General features: G+C 39.2%; 1 protein-coding gene across 1 annotated transcript; it reads left to right on the top strand.

Annotated features, from left to right (window-relative positions):
• The first annotated feature begins 46 nt into the window (after positions 1-46).
• Positions 47-20,210, top strand: ranbp1 (RAN binding protein 1). Its single transcript, XM_078554509.1, has 6 exons — positions 47-187; positions 4,109-4,245; positions 7,501-7,658; positions 11,314-11,442; positions 14,121-14,177; positions 18,812-20,210. Exons 1-6 carry the CDS (start codon positions 173-175, stop codon positions 18,943-18,945), a joined length of 630 nt encoding a protein of 209 aa, XP_078410635.1. The 5' UTR covers positions 47-172; the 3' UTR covers positions 18,946-20,210.
• Positions 20,211-20,532: the final 322 nt, after the last annotated feature.

Raw genomic sequence — 20,532 nt, forward strand, 5'->3', positions numbered from 1 at the left:
TTGTACTAAAGTAAAGTGAGGCTGTTTCTGATTTTTGGGTGTCCAGGCCCTGGTTGCTAGGGAGGCCATATTGAACTGAGGTAAGGTGGGTAAAAAATCAAGCGCGAAAGTAAAACGGGAGACGGATCTTTTATTGTTTCTCATCTATAATCTGAAGCCATCGTCCCTTAAAATGGCAGATGAGAGAGTAAGTATCGGCACGTAGCTGAAGTGCAATAACTCTACTTTTCGTCCATGCTGATATTTCTGCTGGATTTAACATCTAACGGGTTTTTTTTGAGATATTGAAAGTCATGATGATCCTGGGCTGGTGGTTTCGGGGGGTTGGTTGGGGGAGATGGATCGGCCGGAGCCGGCGGCTGGGATTTTACTCCTGACTCCAGAGGTAGAAAACGTGTGGTGGAGAGGCCGCTATCATTAAAATCGACGGTTAAGATTTAAATAAGGGAGAGGGCGAAACACAAAATCTGTGATTTTTTTTTTGTTGTTGTTTGTTCATTAGTTTAAAGTTAAATTTTATGATATTAGTTTTGTTTTCCTCGAGGCCTTGCCTCGTTCCTTTTGCGGTAAAATTCACCCCGTGGCCCAGCGGTGGCCTAGATGGAGATGAATCATTCATTTTAAAATGATGTATTTTTTTTTCCCCCCGATGTAGTTTTATCCAAGTGATTCGATTTTGTTCTCCCCGCATCAGTTAATGCTAAATTAGGGTCGCGGAAGAAAGACCCCCGTTTTAAGTAGACAGCAGTGTAGTTAGTGATCTACTAGCCAGTCGATAAGGTATGACATAACATCCAAACTGTACACATTTATCGAAAACACAACGCCACCTTCTTTAAGACATTAATTTTTTATTTTGAACAATGACGGATTAGTCATAAAATCTTTCTACCCATTTAGTGTGAATGTATAAGATACTTTTGTCGTCATACATGTGACAAGTGAATTTCTCGTTCCAGTTATTAAAAAAAGGAGTTCCAGCTACTATCTGAATTTTATTCTAGGGAGCAGGTGGTTTGCCCAGGCATAAGTAAGAGTAGGTCTAATTTTTCCCATCTTGCTCCTCTTTCATTCTTCCCTCTTGAATTGAGTGGCTGCTAATTCGTGCCATTTAACTCACAACAAAATGCTTTGGATACTGGAAATTTGAAATAAAAACAGAAAGTGCTGGAAATACTCAGCAGGTCACACAGCATCTGTGGAGCAGTGTTAATATTACAGATGATGACCTTTCATCAGAATTGTTCTGTTCTGATGAAAGGTCATCGGTCAGTAATGTGAACTCTTACTTTCCATGTAATGTTGTTTTGCATATTTTTTTGACTGCTGACTTGCTTGGTTTTTTTTTTACTTCTCCCAATGACGGAACATTTTGTAGGCAAATGTTGACAGGCTTGAACTTGGGCCTCTTATAAAATACCATAACTATACTTAATTTTTTTCCTCTTGTGTACTCATTGCAATTTGTGTTACATTTGATACTATCTTGAAGAAAAACTTTTAAGTTTAATCAATATTTATGATTTGATTGTCATGTTTGCAGGAAAGACACACTATTTTGGTGGCAAATTTGCAGTTTGAGAAGTGTGTGACCTTTGAAAGGTGCAACTCTGAATGCATTGCACATCTCACTGTCCACATGCCTGATAAATGTGCTCCAAAGTTTATAATTTGCATTTATATAATGTAACATAAGACCTCAAAATGAAATGCATGTTTTCAGTTGTCTTTGCCTTGGAATCTTGACCTCCTGGGACCTAGATCTCCATGCGTTTCAATCGCTGAAGCGAAACCTTGGTTTCTGATACATGTATCTGAAATGGATTAAGGTTTTACGGCTCATTCCAGTTCATAGTGGACACAACCAGTCAGCAAAAAGAAAAAAACTGGTGTCCCACTTGAGTCACATGTGACTCATGGGAAATGAAAATGTATTCCATTAAGAGCCATCTTGTGAGTTTTGGGTTTGACACAATGACACATTTGGGGACCAGATTTTTAACCTTGTTCATAATGTTTCTGTGTTGCATGTGCTTGATGGTGACCCTGTGTACGAATCATTTTCTTTAAAAGGTTGTTTGCTTCGTAGATATTTCTTTACCTAAACATTACTCTCCTTCTCTTCCCCTCCTCTCCCAAAATAAAACTTTTGACTTCTCCAATCCTTCGCTAAAAGATTGTGTGTCTCAGCAGATTTAATGCAAGATAGTCATTGTGTCATACTAGAGAGGAACTGGCATTCCATGTGCTTTCTAATTCCACCCATTCAGATCATCTTTGACCAGGGTTTTTGTTCACAAATGCTGTTCGCTCATTTAAGCTGACCTCAGTTTCTTCCCTGATGGCTGCATATGTTGTAAATCCTGCAGTGACTGATCAGCATTTCAAAATAGTAGGCAGAACCTTTTAACCTTGCAATTTTAAACCGGTCAAAATGACATAAAGCAGTGCAGATTTGATGGCACGCAATCTATATTTCAGCTGTTGAATTTAATAACTATTCTTTCTCGGACTACATCTCAATATAAAATATAATATAACCAATTGGTTAATTGAAGTTCAGTTATGCTTTGGATTTTCTTTCCTAATCAGTTTTCCACTTCCTGTTTTGAAGATGTTGACTTTTCCTAGGGTATGGTGCCATGTGTATTATACCCTTCAGGAAGTCTCCCAAGTGGCCACTGTTCAAGTGTGAGCTTTGACAGTAAGTGTTAGTAAGTTAATTATGCTTAGATGTTTTGCAATCAAACCTGATCTTGTCCTCCACTGATGACCACAAGTGCCTGCTTCTGTCCATCAGGGATTGCGGCCAAGTGATCAGAGATGAGAGTCCTGGCCGCTGGGGGAGTTTGGAAGGTGGAGGACGGGTTGGAATTGATAAAATGAGATGTATGGGAGGCCAACATAAAGCAGGGATAGAAAACACTATAATAGCAACAAAAAAGGGGGAAGAAATTGTTTTACGCTTTGCCTGCATATTATTCATTTTTATGTGCAGTTTAAGAATTTGTTTGTGTACCGAAATAGCTTGAGATCATTTGTAGTATTTAATGGAGCTCGTTTGTTATAACCTGTGGTTGCATTCCAAATCTGCCAATTTGTTGTGTTACAATCCCTCTATAGGTGAATAACATTTAAAAAGATATTAGCATTCCCAGTGACCAACTTAAAGATTTCAAGTTTTAAGGTTTTTACTTACAAAGAAACTAAAAGCAACATCAACTAAACATTACTTAGTAGGCAACTAATACTCAGCTACAGAAAATACATGCCTTTTTAGTGTTTTAACCTGATCGATAACCACATGTCGTACTTACAGCACAATCTTCACAGAATTGCAGTCTTTTCAGGCAACAGCCCAAAATCACTCCCAGCTTCCAACAGGTCCACATCTCCCCATTTCACTGAGTCATGATTTCCAGCATCCGACAAAATTGTTTTCCTCAGTCTTCCAGGAAATCCTGAACTAACCTTCAGCAGAACAGTACACCCTGATGATTCCTTTCCCCAGCCATGCCGGGATGAATCTTTAAGGATTCTTAAATTCCTGCTGGTTCTTCTCCCCAACTGAAGGACCAGCTCCGTCAAGATTCCACTTGGTACTTAACATAGAACAACCTTTTCTCTGCTGCTCACAGCTGTTGTTGTCTCTCTGTATCCCTCTCTCTGTTCCTGTTCAAAGTTTCTGAGACAAAGTTTGTAGTTAGAAGAACATCTGCTTCTCCCTTTGTTTTCAGGTGGTAAATCTGGTGCATAGATTTCAAAGGCACTTAACCTGTTTTTCTCCCCCCCACCCCCCAATCTCCATGGTAACTAAGCCATATGGGCTTGTAGTAGGGCAGAACTCATGGCAGATCACATGACTGTTCAATCCTCTATCTTGAATTAAAGAGACAGTTTAAAATATCTTATAAAACTTCTCACAACAGCTGTCATGTAGCCATATGTTAGTTTCAACATTCATTTGTTACCTTCTATAACAGTCAGAGAAATTGCCCCAAATTGTCGAAATGGGTAAATATATTTATAGTCAACAAAATTAATGTACCAGCCATTTAATAATCTACAATAGCTTGAAAAAATACTTATCTGTTTTGTCTTTCTCCAGGAAATAGGAGACCATGACACTTCTGCAGAGAATGTGACTGAAGATTCCAACCATGATCCCCACTTTGAACCAATAGTTTCTCTTCCTGAGCAAGAGGTAAAAACATTGGAAGAAGACGAGGAGGAACTTTTCAGAATGTAAGTAATATGTGATGAAGTACATTTAATATGCCTGTGGATAACTCAGTCTGACTTATGGTGAACTGATTGTGACTTTCTTCATCTTTAACTTGGTGCTGTATGATGCATGGTTTTATAACTCACCTATTTCTGACTTGATCAGATATGTCTCTGTTTTGAACTTGTTTGGTCTTCCAATTTTTCTCAATCCTGGCTTGGCTCTGCTCTGACTCATGTTTATCTGGAAAAGTGCATACATGTTCTAGATCTGTTCCCAATCTCTTGTCTGATCTTGGGATCTCCAGCATTAGCTTCATGTTTTCCTTTGTCTTGTTTCTGGTCTGCATATAGTGACAGCAGGAAATAAATAATAAGTTGTGCTTGTATAGAGTCTGTCACATGCTGTGGCATCCCAAAATATTTCTTGATCACTTTTAAAATGTAGTCACTGATACTTCTGTTGGGAAACCTAACAAGTCAATTTGCACAAAACAAGGTCCCACAAACAAAAATGAGGTGTATGTTCAGCTAACCTGCTTTTGGTGTTGGTTAAAAATAGAACTTGCATGTATATGGCACCTTTCATGATTTCTGGGCATCCCAAAGTACTTTACAGCCAGTGAAGTACTTTTGAAGTGTAATGTAGGTAAATATAGCAGCCAATTTGTGCACAGCAAGATCCCACGCACAGCAGTGGAATAATGTCCAGATAATCTGTTTTGGTGATAATGGGTGAGGGATAAACATTGGCCAGAACACTTGGAGAATACCCGTACTCTTCCTCGAGTTGTGCCGTGGGGTTTTTTCATGCTCACCCAAGAGGACGGATGAGCTTTGGTTTAATGTCTCATCCAAATGAAAGCACCCCTGAGTATACTGTAGTGTCAGCCTTAGAACCATAGAAAAGTTATGGCACAGAAAGAGGCCATTCAGCTCATTGTGTCTGTGCTGGCCAAAAAATAAAAAAAACTAGTTGCCAATTTTAATTCCACCTTCCAGCACCTGGTCTGTAGTCTTGCGGGTTACAGCACTTTCAGTGCAGATCGAGGTACCTTTTAAATGAGTTGAGGGTTTCTGCCCCCCTCCCCACCACCAAACAAGGCAACCAATTCCAAATACCCACCATCCCCTGGATGAAGAAGTTTTTCCTTATGTCCCCCCTAATCCTTCTACCTTGAATCTGTGCCCCCTGGTAATTGACCTCTCTGCTAGGGGAAACAAGGCATCCCTGTCTACTCTCTAAGCCTCTCATAATCTTGTACACTCAATCGGATCACCCCATAGCCTCCTTTGTTTCAAGGAAAACAACCCCAGCCTATCCAATCTTTCCTCATAGCTGCAATTTTCAAGCCTTGAATATGTACGCAAATGGGTGGAACTTGAATCCATAATCCCCTAATTCAAAGGTGAGTGTTAAGATATGTAATGGATAAATGTTGTCTAGGGCACAGCGAGAGCTCCCTGCAATTTTTTTGTCTTTTTCTTCCACTGGAAGACGAGCTTTGCTTTAACATCTGACAATGCAGTATTTCCTCTACTGCAGTTAAGTGTCTATCTTAATAACATGCTCCATTCTTGCAGTAAGAGTGCTCACTTCACCAATCTGACACGTATATATCGAACAGCCAACCTAGAAGTTGAATAGATCTTGCAGCATATATATTAGCAGAAGTTGCCCATGAGTGCAACCTTGAGTGAGGAGGTTACAGTGGAGCAGGGGGAATTTGAACACAAAGATGAGAATTTTAAATTTGAGGTGTTGTTATAACAGGAGACAATGTAGGTCAGCGAGCAAGAGGTGATGGATGGATGGAATTTGATGCGAGTTAGGATACAGGCAACACTTTTGGATGACCTGAAGTTTATGGAGGGCTGGTCAGGAGAGCATTGGAATAGTCCAGTCTGGAGGTAACAAAAGCATGGACGAGGGTTTCAGCAACAGTTGGGATAATATTGCAGGCTGTAACAGAAATTTAAGAAGAGTTTTATAGATTATTTGCCTCTTTCCAAAGCTGGTGTGAAAGTATCTGGGTCGCTGTCATCGAGTACCTGTCAGTCCAGTTATTTTCTCCATTGACTGCCTAATCAATGATTCCTCAGCAGACAAGAATTATTTTTCTTGGAGTCAAAAGCTACAATACAAACTACACTGTTCCACTCAGCGGAACCACTTCAAATAATAGAAATGAAACTGCTCTGAACAAGTTTTCTGGGCCACTGCTGCTGAGTTTATTAACTTAGTTTAGAAAGATCTGGTGTGATTCAATGTTCCTGAACCTTCTGCAGGGCTGATGGAAAGTGACTAACCAGCTGCTTGAGTTGCTTCGAAAAAGATGGTCCAGTTAAGATGATATGTGTTGCACCTTTGTGATGGGTGCCTCTGATGCTGGCAAATGGCTAGTGCTATTTGCCTGATGCAGATGGCTGTCAGGATTAAATGGGGTCTAAATGTGGTACACCAATGTCTGTTGTGCTTGGTGGGACTTGCTAATGTTCAGGAAGCTATAACATCATGAGCTAATGCAGCCTTTGCACCCATAAACCCTCCCCTGCAATGGGATTAATACATCTAAGTTACAAATTTCCCCTTTAGATACAATATAACACTCCTGAATATGTTTGTGTTAAGAATTCAGCTGAGTATGCCTGTTCACCTGGAGTTTGTTTTTCTGACAACATGTAATATAGGATCTGGTACTGTTGAGTCACTGATCCGTAATGAATTAAAGATGGTCAGAAATAATTGCATTGAGGTAGTGTTACCATTTTTACCAATTGTGTTCTTGGAACAAAAACAAATTCTCCCCTTTTGTGGGGCCAAAGTATCCAACTATTGCTTAAATTGCGCCTGAATTTTTATGTTTATTAAATTGGGCATTCTGTGTGAGGAAGTCTTAACAAATATTGGGGGCCTTGGATTGTCCAAATTATTGAAATCATCTATACCACAGGAAATTCCAGACTGAAGCTCTCTCTGCTTTATCCAACAATACACTTTAACCTCAATCAAGCATACAGTGTTGAACTATGGGAATCTTTTGTGCTCTGAGCCCTTGTCAATTAAGAGCCTTCCAAACCCATTTCACATAATACCTTCTATTTTGCTGGAATCCAGTCCGGACGAAAGAATAATATGCTGATCTACTCATCCACTTTTTTCAAAAAAAGGGAAAGGAACAAAGGTGGAAAGTTAAATAATGTCCACCAGTAAATGCTTTGAGAAAGAAAACAGTAAGATATAAACTGGCCTAATCTTGTTTTTTTTTTCACCAGGCGTGCAAAGCTCTTTAGATACGCATCAGAGAATGATCCTCCTGAATGGAAAGAACGAGGAACTGGGGATGTCAAGTTGCTGAAGCATAAGGAAAAGGGAACGATTCGCCTTCTGATGAGGAGAGATAAAACTCTCAAAATCTGTGCAAATCACTATCGTAGGTCCCTTACTCCCAAACTTTAAATTAATCTTGTAGATTTGACTGTAGTAGTTGTAAATCCTCTTAGGTTCTTCTCTAGGGATTTTTTTGTGATTGTGTAAGTCAGGGCTTATTCCTTCTGAGGGACCCCTCCTACATTATAAAAATTTCGTGGACCCCCATGGTACAAGTACTTTTTCTGTATAAAAATGAATTATGCACTTGTTTATTATTATTTTTGTTTTACTTATAACTTGACATCCATTTTCATCCTCTTGGGCTGAGATTCTCTTTTCTCCACACTCTGACAAGAAAATCTCACGTGATTATCTTTATAATTAGAAAGTTTTTTGTACCTTGAGCTTTTTTTTAACAATGCATATACTGTATAAATATAGTTCTGGACAATTCTAGTTCCCAATGATACAGCAAACACAAACTTTTATGGGGGTAAATCACATGCATACGGTGGAACTGAGAAGAAATCAGAAGTGCAAAGAAAACATGGACACTGAGAATTTTGCCAACTGATTTGACATACAAATCCCATCATTGGGAAAACAAGAGATGAATCATGCTGTTTGCCAGGCAAAGACTTGCTGTCTTTCTCTGCACCCTACACCCTCTCCCTCCTGCACATTCGTCCAAATACCAACCTCCTGGCTGGCTTGCTTTTCCCTGTGCCAGACTCAAACTCATTGGATGACATCCCTTCATTGACGATGTATCTTGGCCATCACTTGTCCCCACTCAGATTCTGATTGGTCGATTACCACAACATTTTTTTTCTTACACATTCTCTGGTTTTTTGGCAGGGCCCTTGAAACCCCTGGGTGCATAGGCCAGTCTCTAATTTGAAACGTCTTATTCCGTGGTTTGGATAATTCTCTGGAGTACACTGATATCTCCGGGTTTTATGGCCCTGGCTTGCTACTTTCTTTTACCATGTGAGAAAGAATTGTGTTTCTGCTGTTAGTACTATACAAGCTGCTAGGTAATCAGTTGGTGATGCTTAACATACTGGAGTGTCCCTTATGGTAAAATATTTTGGTGACTCTGTACTCTGGTAAATAGAAATAAATGGACACTGTCTTCCAGGTTACTTTTAACCATGAAAATTATCAATGAGATGACTTGGAAAGGTAGAAAAACTGTGTGAAAGAAACTGTTAATATCAAAAATAACAGGACCCGATGGCCTGCATCCAAGAGTTTTAAAGGAAGTGGCTGCAGAGATAATAGAGATAATTGGTTGAAATATTCCAGAACTTACTGGATTCCGGGAGGGTCCCAGCGGATTGGAAAACTGCTAATGTGACGCCCCTGTTCAAGAAGGGAGGGAGACAAAAGGCAGGAAACTATAGGCCAGTCAACCTAACATCTGTCGTTGGGAAAATGCTAGAGTCCATTAAGGAAGAAATAACAGGACATTTAGAAAAGCTTAACTCAATCAAACAGAGTCAACATGATTTTGTGAAATGGAAATCATGTTTGACAAATTTGCTAGAGTTCTTGAAGGATATAACAAGCAGAGTTGATAAAGGTAGATGTAGCGTATTTGAATTTCCAGAAGGCATTCAATAAGGTGCCACATAAAAGGTTATTGCACAAGATAAGAGCTCATGGTATTGGGGGTAATAGCATGGATTGAGGATTGGTTAACACACAAAAAGATAGTCAGGATTAATGGGTCTTTTTCAGGTTGGAAAGACATAACTAGTGGAGTGCCACAAGGACCAGTCCTAGGGCTTCAATTATTTACTATCTATATTAATGACTTGGAGGGGGGGCAGAATGTAATGTATCCAAATTTGCTGATGATACAAAAATAGGTGGGAGGGCATGTTGTGATGAGGACATAAGGAACCTGCAAGGGGATATAGGTTGAGTGAGTGGGCAAAAACTTGGCAGATGGAGTTTAATGTAGGAAAGTGTGAGGTCATGCACTTTGGTAGGAAAAATCAAAAGACAGGCTATCATTTAAATGGAGAGAGACTCCAAAAAAGTGCAGCACAGAGGGATCTGGGTGTTCTTGTGCATAAAACACAAAAAGTTAGCATGCAGGTGCAGCAAGTAATTAAGAAGGCAAATGGAATTTTGCCCTGTGTTGCTAGGGGGTTGGAGTTTAAAAATAAGGAAGTCTCATTACAACTGTACAGGGCGTTGGTGAGGCCGCACCTGGAGTACTGTGTACGGTTTTGGTCCCCGTATTTAAGAAAGTATATACTGGCACTCGCAGTTCAAAAGAGATTCACTAGGCTGATTCCTGGGGTGAAGGGGTTGACTTATCAAGAACGCCTAAACAGGATAAGCCTTTATTCATTAGAGTTTAGAAGAATGAGGGTTGATCTCATTAAAACGTACAAGATTCTGAGGGGGCTTTACAGGGTAGATGTTGGGAAGATGTTTCCACTAGTGGGGGAATCTTGAACTAGGGGACATAGTTACAGAATAAGGGGACACTCATTTAAAACTGAGGTGCGAAGGAATTTCTTCTCTAACAGGGTAGTGAATATCTGGAATTCTCTACTTCAGAGTTGTAGAGGCTACATCACTGAAAGTATTTAAAGAGAAGTTAGATAGATTTTTGAAATATCAGGGAGCTGAGGGCTATGAGGAGCTGGCATGAAAGAGGAATTGAGGCCTGGGGCAGATCAGCCATCATCTTATTGAATGGTGGGGCAGGATTGAGGGGTTAAATGGCCTACTCCTGCTCCTATTTTTTATGTTCTTCCCCTCCAGTTATTTTTTATGCCTTTTTCTGTTTCTGTTTTCCAGTAATAGTGGAATAAAGGAATGAGAGAAATACATTTTTCACCTTCCAACTCTCTCCACACTTGCTGTCTTACCTGCAAAGATTTCTGCTCTTTTGCTACCATTTGGACTTACAATGCTAAAGATATTTCTTCAGCCAGCCTTAAGGTTACCTATTGGGAACCAGATTAAAATTGTTGACTTCTGAAAAGCCACAGAACATGGAGTATAAAAGGATTTGCATTAGTTTGGGTGGATAGTTAGGGAAAATCGTGCGGCTTTAGCTTGGAAGTCTCCCAGGAATCTTTTAAAGCTAACACTGTAGGTTGGTAAGTGCAATAAGCCACTGAGACCAGCTTCCAATCTGTAGTCTGCTGAGTTGGCTATTCTCAGGCATTGTCTGGTTGCTCTAGGCTGACTAAGGATCAGTGTTTAGCCATGATTCCTGCTGCTTTTTGCTACGTGATGACTGAGTTTGAAATGCACGTGTGGCCATTAAGTGAAAACCAAATTGGCCTAGAAATTGAATAGCTGGTCAATACAGACTCATCCTGATTCATGTAAAGAATGGACAGACAAGTGAGGCATCTGTGTCTGGTGAAAGGAGCCACTACCTTGAGAGTTAAAAGGAGAAGAAGCTGCAATTTGAAAGAGTGATAAATTTAGTTTGATTCTTTTTCAGTCCTGGTTTTTTTAATATATTGATGATCTAAAACTGAGGAATGTTTTTAACCTAAATTGAGGCCTGTTGCTCCAGTATGGTTGATTTTGTATGAAACAAATTGATAAATATGAAATACCACGGTTACTTCAGACAACTGACCAAATGAAAGTACAGGTATTGTTGTAGGATGAGCACCTGTCCATTGTTTATTTTGATGAGTGAAACACTAATTTTTGTGTTCTTTCTTTCTTTCTAGTTACACCTACAATGGAGCTAAGGCCTAATGTAGGTAGTGACCGGGCATGGGTCTGGAACGCACCTGCTGATTTTGCTGATGAAGAACCCAAACCTGAGCTTTTGGCTATCCGGTTCTTGAATAAAGAAAGTAAGTATTTAGATAGGAAATTAACCATCTACAGGCATGACTTTTATTTCCTTAAACAGCACAGATAAAATTATACATTTAACCAGGATTAAATGGCCTGTTGTATCTTCTACAGTAGGAGTTCTGTCTTGTAATTTGTAACCAGCCCTGACTGTCCAAATTAAAATCAGGCTTCCCTTTATGTGAAATTGCATTTGTCACCTGTTTCTTTTGCGTTATTTGTGTGTGTAGAATAATTTAAATTTTTGACAAGAGGTTTAATTTTCTTGGTAAAAGTGCAGTTCAGGTAAAATATACAAAGTCTGCTGGGCAAACATTGGGCACGTGCTCCTGATATATTCCTGCTGATGGAACCCACACACAGCTGTGACGATTTCGCATGCAGAAATGCAGTCTGATGAACAAGCGCCCCTCCTGTGCCTCTTTCACTCCCCCCACCCCCATCCTTTCTCTTTTCCCTTTCTTCCTTCCAAATCTCTTCCCATTGACTCCTTCCTTTTTAACATTGCTTTGGCTGGAAAATTCAAATTAGTTTTGACCAACACATGTAATACTGCAGAAGATCAATTATTATGTTTAAAATGGTGTTTAGCTCGCAAAATTCCATTTCAAGATGCATTGAAAATTTGTCAAACTCTGCCTATGGAAAAATATCCTAAAAATTGTTGGCATTTACCTGTCGTTGGTAAATTACATTTACTATATTACATCTTTCATAGTAACATTGGATGCAAAGTCCTTTACTAGTACTGAGCTTAAGCTGGAGTCTGTATGCAATGTGAATATAAATCCACTGGGTGGCAGTAGAAGAATGTTAAGAGAGTAAGATTAAAATGTGGACAAAAGTTAAACATGTAGAATTAAAATCAGGGAACACTTAAAAAGCCTTTTAATTGAAGCCTGAAATACAAACCATTTTAACTCGTGAGTAAAATTCTACACACTTGCCTCTCAGGCCATGGATCGTCTTCTAATTCTTGTGTTGAATTACCAACCTGGAGGTCGTGAGTTCAAATCCCATCGTGGCTGCTTGTGATCTGAATTTTTAAAATATGGTAACTTGTAGGCCTGCATCAGGAAAAAAAAACCATGAAAATGTCTGGATTTTCATAAAAGCACAACTGGATCACTAATATCCTTCAGGAAAGGGAACCTTTCCCTGCTTGGCCTGATCAACATGTGATTCCATCACTAAAAACAGGCAGTTGCTTAAATTCTCAGTGACAGCCTTCCATCTTGCAAGATGGTGGTTTGCAACCTAGTGGACAACCATGTGTTAACCATCGCCTAGCGTGACTCAGGAGCCTGACTCTGGCATGGCAGTCTCTGCTGCATTTGCTGCAGAGGAAGGCGGTGCTTAACGCTTAAATTAGCCATAAAGGATTAATTATTGCCCATTTGCACTAATGTCAATATAGAGTTGTCAGTTGTAACATCTTAAGTACCCTGTTTATTTTGGGCTGTGTTTACTCATTCGTTTTCACCTTGTAGATATAGTAATGAATTTGAACTAAGATTTATCTCAGCTGTAAACTGATTTCAGATTCAAAATTAATATTAATATACAGAACCCTGCTGCATATACATGGTGGGTGGTAAATGCATCAGACTCCCTAATCCTTTTCACGCCCATCACACATTTTCAGTTGCACCCTCTTTTTGAGGGGAAAGCCCTAACCAGAAAAAAATCTAATGATAGTGCCAATACCTGCTTAAAGATAAAACCAAAGATAATCAGAAGCAGCTTTTATGTTTATTAAACAGTGTGCTGAAATTCTGCGACCTATTCCAAGAACTCTTAAATGTTGGTTACTAAGTTTTCATTTGCTTTATTCAATGCACCACATAAAACATACATAAAACAAATGTAAGTTAACCGGCACCAGGCACAGACATAGGAGCCAATGTTAAATGCATACAGCACTCCAGTCATGTACTCATATCAGGCTGCACATTATACTGCTCATAGCAGGCAAATTGCTTATGCACAAATGCGCCTGCAATAAGTGGGTGGGACTGTATCCCAAAAGCAGTTTTTCCAAAATGCTGCAAGAATCTAGACCACACCCAGTCTGGCATATGCATGTGCTTCAATCAAATCCCACTGCTATAGGTTTTGACAAGCTGATGCAGCATACTGATTGGAGAAGGCAGAGGCTGATGTCAGCCTGTCAAAAACTCCAACTGCACTAGAAGTTCACGACTCAGTTTAGGGGAAGTGACCTCTCCATCACTGGCAGGAGGGTGTAATTAATCATGACTAATTTACTTAAGTAGTTTCTATTATAAATGTGGGCATAGGATTTTATAAAGACAAAATGTATGATTTTAAAATGGGACCTCACCCACTTATTCCCGGACCTCCATCCTTTCTTAACCCAGAAACCACGCTTGGCCCTGACTCTCCTATGCATTATTATGACAGAATGATTACTACCTTTTAACATTGTCCAAATTCTGCCAGATTTCAATAACTGAACATGATGTACTTCTGCTCCATGAGCATTACTCATTGTAATGAAATTGCTGCAGAACATTAGATTGGTCTTTATGCTTGTAAAATGTGTGCCATATTCTGGTTAATTAAATTGCTTATGTGTTTGGAGTGCATCTCAGTTTAATGTGAAGAAAAAATTATTCTTGTAACTAAATTATCAATATTTTTCACTCCTTTTTAGATGCACAGAAGTTTAAGGCAAAGTTTGAAGAATGCAAGGAGAAGATGAAACTAAAAGGTGAGACACCTTATTCACTCTAACTTGCAACATATTAAAAATATAAAAATAGGGGTCTGTTCAATTTGCAATCTCTGAGATTTCATGGAAATCATGAAAAACTGGATTGTCTGCCAAATTAACCTCCAAGTAGTCAAAATAAAATGTTAACAAAGCTTGTTTTAAAACTTTTTGGTCACTGTGATGCAAAAACACTTCCTTCTTTCTGATAATTAAATCCAGTTGTTAACTTGGGTGAATGTGTGTATACTAAAGCACTGGTGACATCAGTTTGGTTGAAAACATACAATAATTTAGGCATTAGTTAAAGTGACATCAAGACAACAGACAAATCAAATAAGTTTCAGCTCAGGATCATGTGAAGCAGGAGCCTTGTATGCAGAAGGCCATAAATTGTTTGCAAGACAAATCTTGATTGATCGCCGTGTTGCTTCAGAATTACGTAGTAAATGCAAGTCCACCGAGGAAGCTCCTGACCTGAACAAAAAGCAAGTGGTGGAGAGCTCATTGTTTAAAGGAGCAACTGAAAGCAGTTCAGCAAGAAGAGAAGTAATGTTTGAGTTCATGGAGGCTTTCACTGCTGCCAATGCAAATGCTGCAAGTTTTCCATGTGCAAACGAACATTGTCAGGATTATTTACCAGAAGTAATTGCTTCGCATGTCAACCCTGTTAAATCAGCACTGGCAGAATGCGATTCAGTTTCAATCGTAGCCAATGAAACAACAGATGCACAGGATAACTATACACTCCACATTTTATTTGTACCTGGCAGGTGGAAAGATGAGGACATGCCTTTGTTTCTAACAGAGCCTGTTCAGCTTGAGTCTGTAAATTTCTCAACGGTAGCACAATTCATAGTAAAAACTGTTGTAAACTATGGCTTAGGATTCAATAAAGTCTCTGCATTTATCTCTGACAATGTAATGTACATGAACAAAGCTTTTTCCGATGTGCTACAAGGAATTATGCCAAATGCAATTCACGTTACCTGCAATGCACAGATTCTTTCCTTGGCTAGTGATGTCTGGTGCACAAGTTTCCCTGATGTGGATATCCTGGTTTCTTCATTTTAAAAAAATTTAAGTATTGTCCAAGCCGAAAGTTACGATACCGGGAGTCAATTGCCACTCAAAGTGACAACATACCTACAGCAGTGTTGCTTCCACCAGAACCAGTGATTATAAAGTGGAATTCATGGTTTAATGCAGTTAGTTACCATGCAGAGAATATACAGTGCTACCAGCAATTTGTGTCTGATGAGCTTGAAATCACACCAGGCACACGCTCCTTGCTTAAACTCCATGATCTTTTAAAACACAGTGATGTTGAAGACCAAGTGAAATTTGTGGCTGAGAATGCAAGGAGGTTTAAGCAGCTTCTGACTTGTTTTGAAAAACGGACGGTTTCTATTCACCAGATATACAACAAAGTTATCGATCTGATAAGTTGGGCTGAGGATATGGCAGTGCGACAACTTTCAGGCTGCCAAGCTGAAAACAGCCGCAGGCAAGAAGTGTTTCAGTCAATAGCAGCAAAGTTAAATCAATATTACAGTTACAATCCATTAAAACCACCTCAATTTAAACAACCTGCTGCCTACTTTTTTAGTGCTGTTCGCATTTTTGACCCACGTCAGGCATCTTCTCTGCAGCTTGAGCCGAATCTAATTAAAGCAATACCTGGTTGGCAGAAAAAGCATGATGGTGAATGTGCTGCTTACATGAGCTTTGTTAAAGAATGCCAGATGCCATTAAAAGTGACTGAGTTTTGGGACACTGTTTCCAACCGGTTTCCTTATCTCCACAAGTTGGCAAAACACTGCCTTACAATTCCAGTCAATTCTGTGAATGCAGAATTTCACTGTGCAGTCAAGTATTTACACCCCAGAGACACAGCATGTCAACTGCAACAGCTGGTGGATGCTGCGTCCTGACATTGAACAAATAAGACAATTCATTTTATGGAGGTAAGCATAAATGTGTATTTCAAAGCTTTGGAGGTAATACAACATGGATGAACTATATTATAATGTATGAATACAGCCATGAAATGTAGGAAAATTTTGCTGTTTATGCCATGGCAGACTACTTATAAGCAATTATAAATAAAACATGGTAAGATTTAAAGAAAACAATAATTAAGAATGTCAGTAGTTTGAATTAAGCTGAGTATGGAGCCTATGTAAGTGATATCAAATAATAGGTCCTTTAACAGGTTTATCATACTATAATCCTATCATTCAAAACTTTGTATGGGTATGCTATATTATCTCTGATAGTTTGCATGGTGCACTGCGCAAACTATCCATTGGTAAGATCAAAAACACAACTTGCATACAGAAAAACACCCTGACTTACATTTTGCATGACTATGTTTACTATTGTCAATTATAGGAACATTCGGCCCTTCGAGCCTGCTACACCATTTGATAAGATTATGGCTGATCTGGCTGTGGTCTTGGCTCTACTTTTCCTGTCTGACCCCCATAACCCTTGACTCCCTTGTCTATCAAAGATCTATCTAACTCAAACTTGAATAAATTCAATGACCCTGCTTTCTGGGGAAGATAATTCCACAGACTAACAGCCCTCTGAGAGAAAGAAAGTCTAATTTCCATCTTAAAAAGGGAGACCTCTTATTCTTATTCTGCCCCCTAGCTCTAGTCCTTCCCCCCCGCCCACAAGAGGAAACATCCTCCCGGTGTCCACTCTATCAAGTTCCCTCAGGATCTTATGTTTCAATAAGATCACCTCTCAATCTAAACTCAAATGGGTATAGGCCCAACCTGTTCACTCTTTCTTCGTAAGATAAGCCCTTCACCCCAAAAATGAGTTGAGTGAACGTTCTCTGAACTGCTTCTGAGTGCATTTATATCCTTCTTCAAATAAGGGGGACCAAAACTGTACACCGTATTCCAGGCGTGGTCTTGCCAAGGCCTCATACAGCTGCAGTAAAACTTCCCTACTTCTATATTCCATTCCCCTTGCAGTAAACGTGAACTTTCCATTTGCCTTCCTAATCACTTGCTGTAACCAAAGAATAATGTTAATGCTTTTAAATAGTGCAGTCCAGAGATTCCCTTATAGCTTGACTACAGAGGAACAATTTATTGGATGCTTACAATTTTTGTAAGACTTTTTTTTTCCCTCCAGTATTTAAAGTATAGTTGTCGGTTTGCAAGTGGGGAGTATTTTTATTTCTCCCTCTTCCCCACTTTGCCCTCTATAGATTTATGGTTGATGAGAGGTTGATCTAGAGAAAACATGGGGGACAAGTTTGCAATTCCTTCCTTATGTTGCTGTTGATGCATCATATTCTTTAATTGCTTTGTTTGTCTTGCAAGTTAAAGAAATACTCCATTTTGGAGTACCTATCATGTCCTCGGGATATCCCACGGCACTTTACAGCCAGTGACATTTTTGCTTTAATTCATTAACAGGATGTGGGCATCACTAGCCAGTGCAGCATTTATGGCCCATTAATAGTTGCACTTGAGAAGGTGGTGGTGAGCTGCCTCCTTAAGCCACTACATTAGAATCATAGCTTTTCATAGTGGTTTTAATACAACTGAGTGATTTCGGTAAGTCACTTCAGAAGGCAGTCAACCATGGGGAGCCGGTGGCGTAGTGGTATTGTTACCAGACCAGAAATCCAGACACCCAGCGTAGTGCTCTTGGGGCCTGAGTTCAAATCCCACCATGGTGCAAATGGTGGAATTTGAATTCAATATATATATATATTTTAAAAATCTGGAATTTAAAGTCTAATGATGACCATAAAACCATTGCCGATTGTTGTAAAAACCTTTCTGGTTCACTAATGCCCTTCCTTTAGCCTACATGTGACTCCAGATCCACAGCAATTTGGAACTCTTAAATGCCCTCTGAAATGGCCTAGCAAGCCACTCAGTTCTCAAGGGCAATTAGGGGTGGGTAATGCTGGCCTTGCCAGCGACACCCCCATCCCATGAACAAATAAAAAAAACTTGTGCGGTGGGTCTGGGGTCATTTATAGGCCAGACCAGGTTCCTAAAGGTTAGTGAACCAATGGGGTTTTTAATGATGGAGAGGAAGACAGAGTTAACGTATCGAGTCCGTATGACTCTTCATCAGAACATCTGATGAAGAGTCATAAAGACTCGATAAGCTAACTCTGTCTTCCTCTCCACAGATGCTGTCAGACCTGCTGAGTTTTTCCAGCAATTTTTGTTTTTGTTTCAGATTTCCAGCATCCGCAGTATTTTGCTTTTATCTTAAGGTTTTTAGTGATGATTAGTTCCACAGTCACCATTATTAATACTGTTTATTCCAGATTTGTTTAATAACTGATTTTAAATTTCAGTTTAAATTTTTAAACTGCCATGGTGGGCTTTGAACCTGCACTTTGATTAGTAACAATCACCATACCAAAACTTAACAGTAACAATACTTCAATAGTATGTAGACAAATGTGGTAGCCAGTTTGCATACTACGAAGTCCCATGAACAGAAAGGAGATAATTGACCATATAATCTGTTTTAGTGGTTAGCTGAGGAACTGTTGTTGGCCAGGATACAGGGAGATCTCCCACTTGTTTTAAATAGATTTCACGAAGACTTTTGACACTCATTTCACTGTCTGTTTTTTTTATCAGATGACAATGAAAGTGCAGATAAAGTTGCTGAAAAGCTAGAGGAGCTATCCGTTAAGGAAGATAAAAAAGAATCCACCAAAGAGGAAGAATGCGAGAAGAAAGAAGTGACCAGTGAAAAAACTGAAGCAAATTAAATAATCCTGGTCCTTGTTTCCCTTTTCCTTTTTTTTACAGCAGACTGTAATGAACTGGATTTGGACACAGAGGAGCCCTTTTCTAGGCTTTTGTCCTGTGGTCCCAAATTGGTTATGAAGATATAGTACCTTCACAGAGTGTCATTCCTCAGTCATCAACCACCGTAAATGTGCTATTGTATTCCTTTGAAACTTTAGGAGTGTTAACTACTGCCTTATCTATTTACAGTCTTCTGAGAGAATAATTTAATTCTGTTGCTTTAATTCCTGAAAATTGGTGATTATAACATGCTTTACTGTATATGACTTGACCTTTTTTTAAATTTCTTTTTTTCTGTGAATAAGACTCCAAATGTCAGAATTCCCACATTGGGTAGGACTTGGTTTATAACTAAATTAAATTCAGTTAAGTTGTATATGAGAAAACTTAGTTTTTTTTATATATTTTTGCCCTACAGTGTTTCTGGATGGGTCAAGTATGACAAAAGTTGGAAGATTGCATTTAAAATTTTTTTTAAACTTTTACTGTAGATTCCCCTCCCCCTGTCTAAGTTGGTTAACTTAGTAACTGACAGATTACACAATAGAAAGATTAGTGGTAAGTTCATTGTGGATTTAAGTGAAGTTTTATTCCGTAAACTCTTTGGACCTTGAGGAGGAGGAAGAGACAAAATTTCTGTTGCAAATTGGCAGTGCTTGGCTAGAATATTGTGATGAGGAAACTATCAAGTAATGGTGGACTGGTACAGCTCCAGTCTGTTGGTCTCGTCTCTCATTCCCCCTTGGTTCCCCCAGAACAATTGTGAGCCAGTACAGGTCCACATACATTGCTATCAAATTACACATAAGATCTTGTACTGAAACTGAATACTGTCTGTGACGGTACCATCAAGATGCATGAATAATGCATGTAAGAGAGAGGTGGTGATAGTTTCACAGTGGGCCGTTTTGATTTTCTGCTGGCTACAGCTGTACTGCTGCTTATGGCAGTATTTATGTTTGTAGCAGTGTGATATTTAGCATGTATACAATTAGTTACATTGACATTACCTACAGAAAGGGTCACTCAATTTGAGAGAGAAAAGTTCTGATAATTTGCACATGCTTGCCACGGACCACAAACATTTGCGAATAATCTTGTTTTCTGTTGGAATGAACAAACCATCTTGATCTACTGTTTTGTAATTGGGAAACTTATAAAATGGAACTGTTGAAAATTGAAAGTCTCGTTAGGAAATTTGCAATAAAGATTTTTGCAAACGGCATGCAGTGAAGAGAAGTTGTTTTCTTGGCATCAACTATGTTTAGATTGCACTTCATCACTAGATCGTTTGATGTATGTCTGAGATTCGTTTCCGAATCATTGGTGTATTGTGCAGTATCCAGTTTGCCTTCATTGTGCAGCTGTGCTTTCTGCAATTCTCCCCAAACCTTCTGCCTAGCTTCATCTCCTCCCATTTTCCAAAATCTTCTGAGCTTAAAATTATTCAAATATTTGCTAAGCAACCAATTTGACTTCTCCAACTCCCCCATGAAATGCTTCTGGATATTCCATTACATGCTTACAATGTACAGTTGTAAGTTGAT

Source organism: Cetorhinus maximus, chromosome 12 (genome assembly GCF_964194155.1).
Source record: "Cetorhinus maximus chromosome 12, sCetMax3.hap1.1, whole genome shotgun sequence".
Lineage (NCBI taxonomy): Eukaryota > Metazoa > Chordata > Chondrichthyes > Lamniformes > Cetorhinidae > Cetorhinus > Cetorhinus maximus.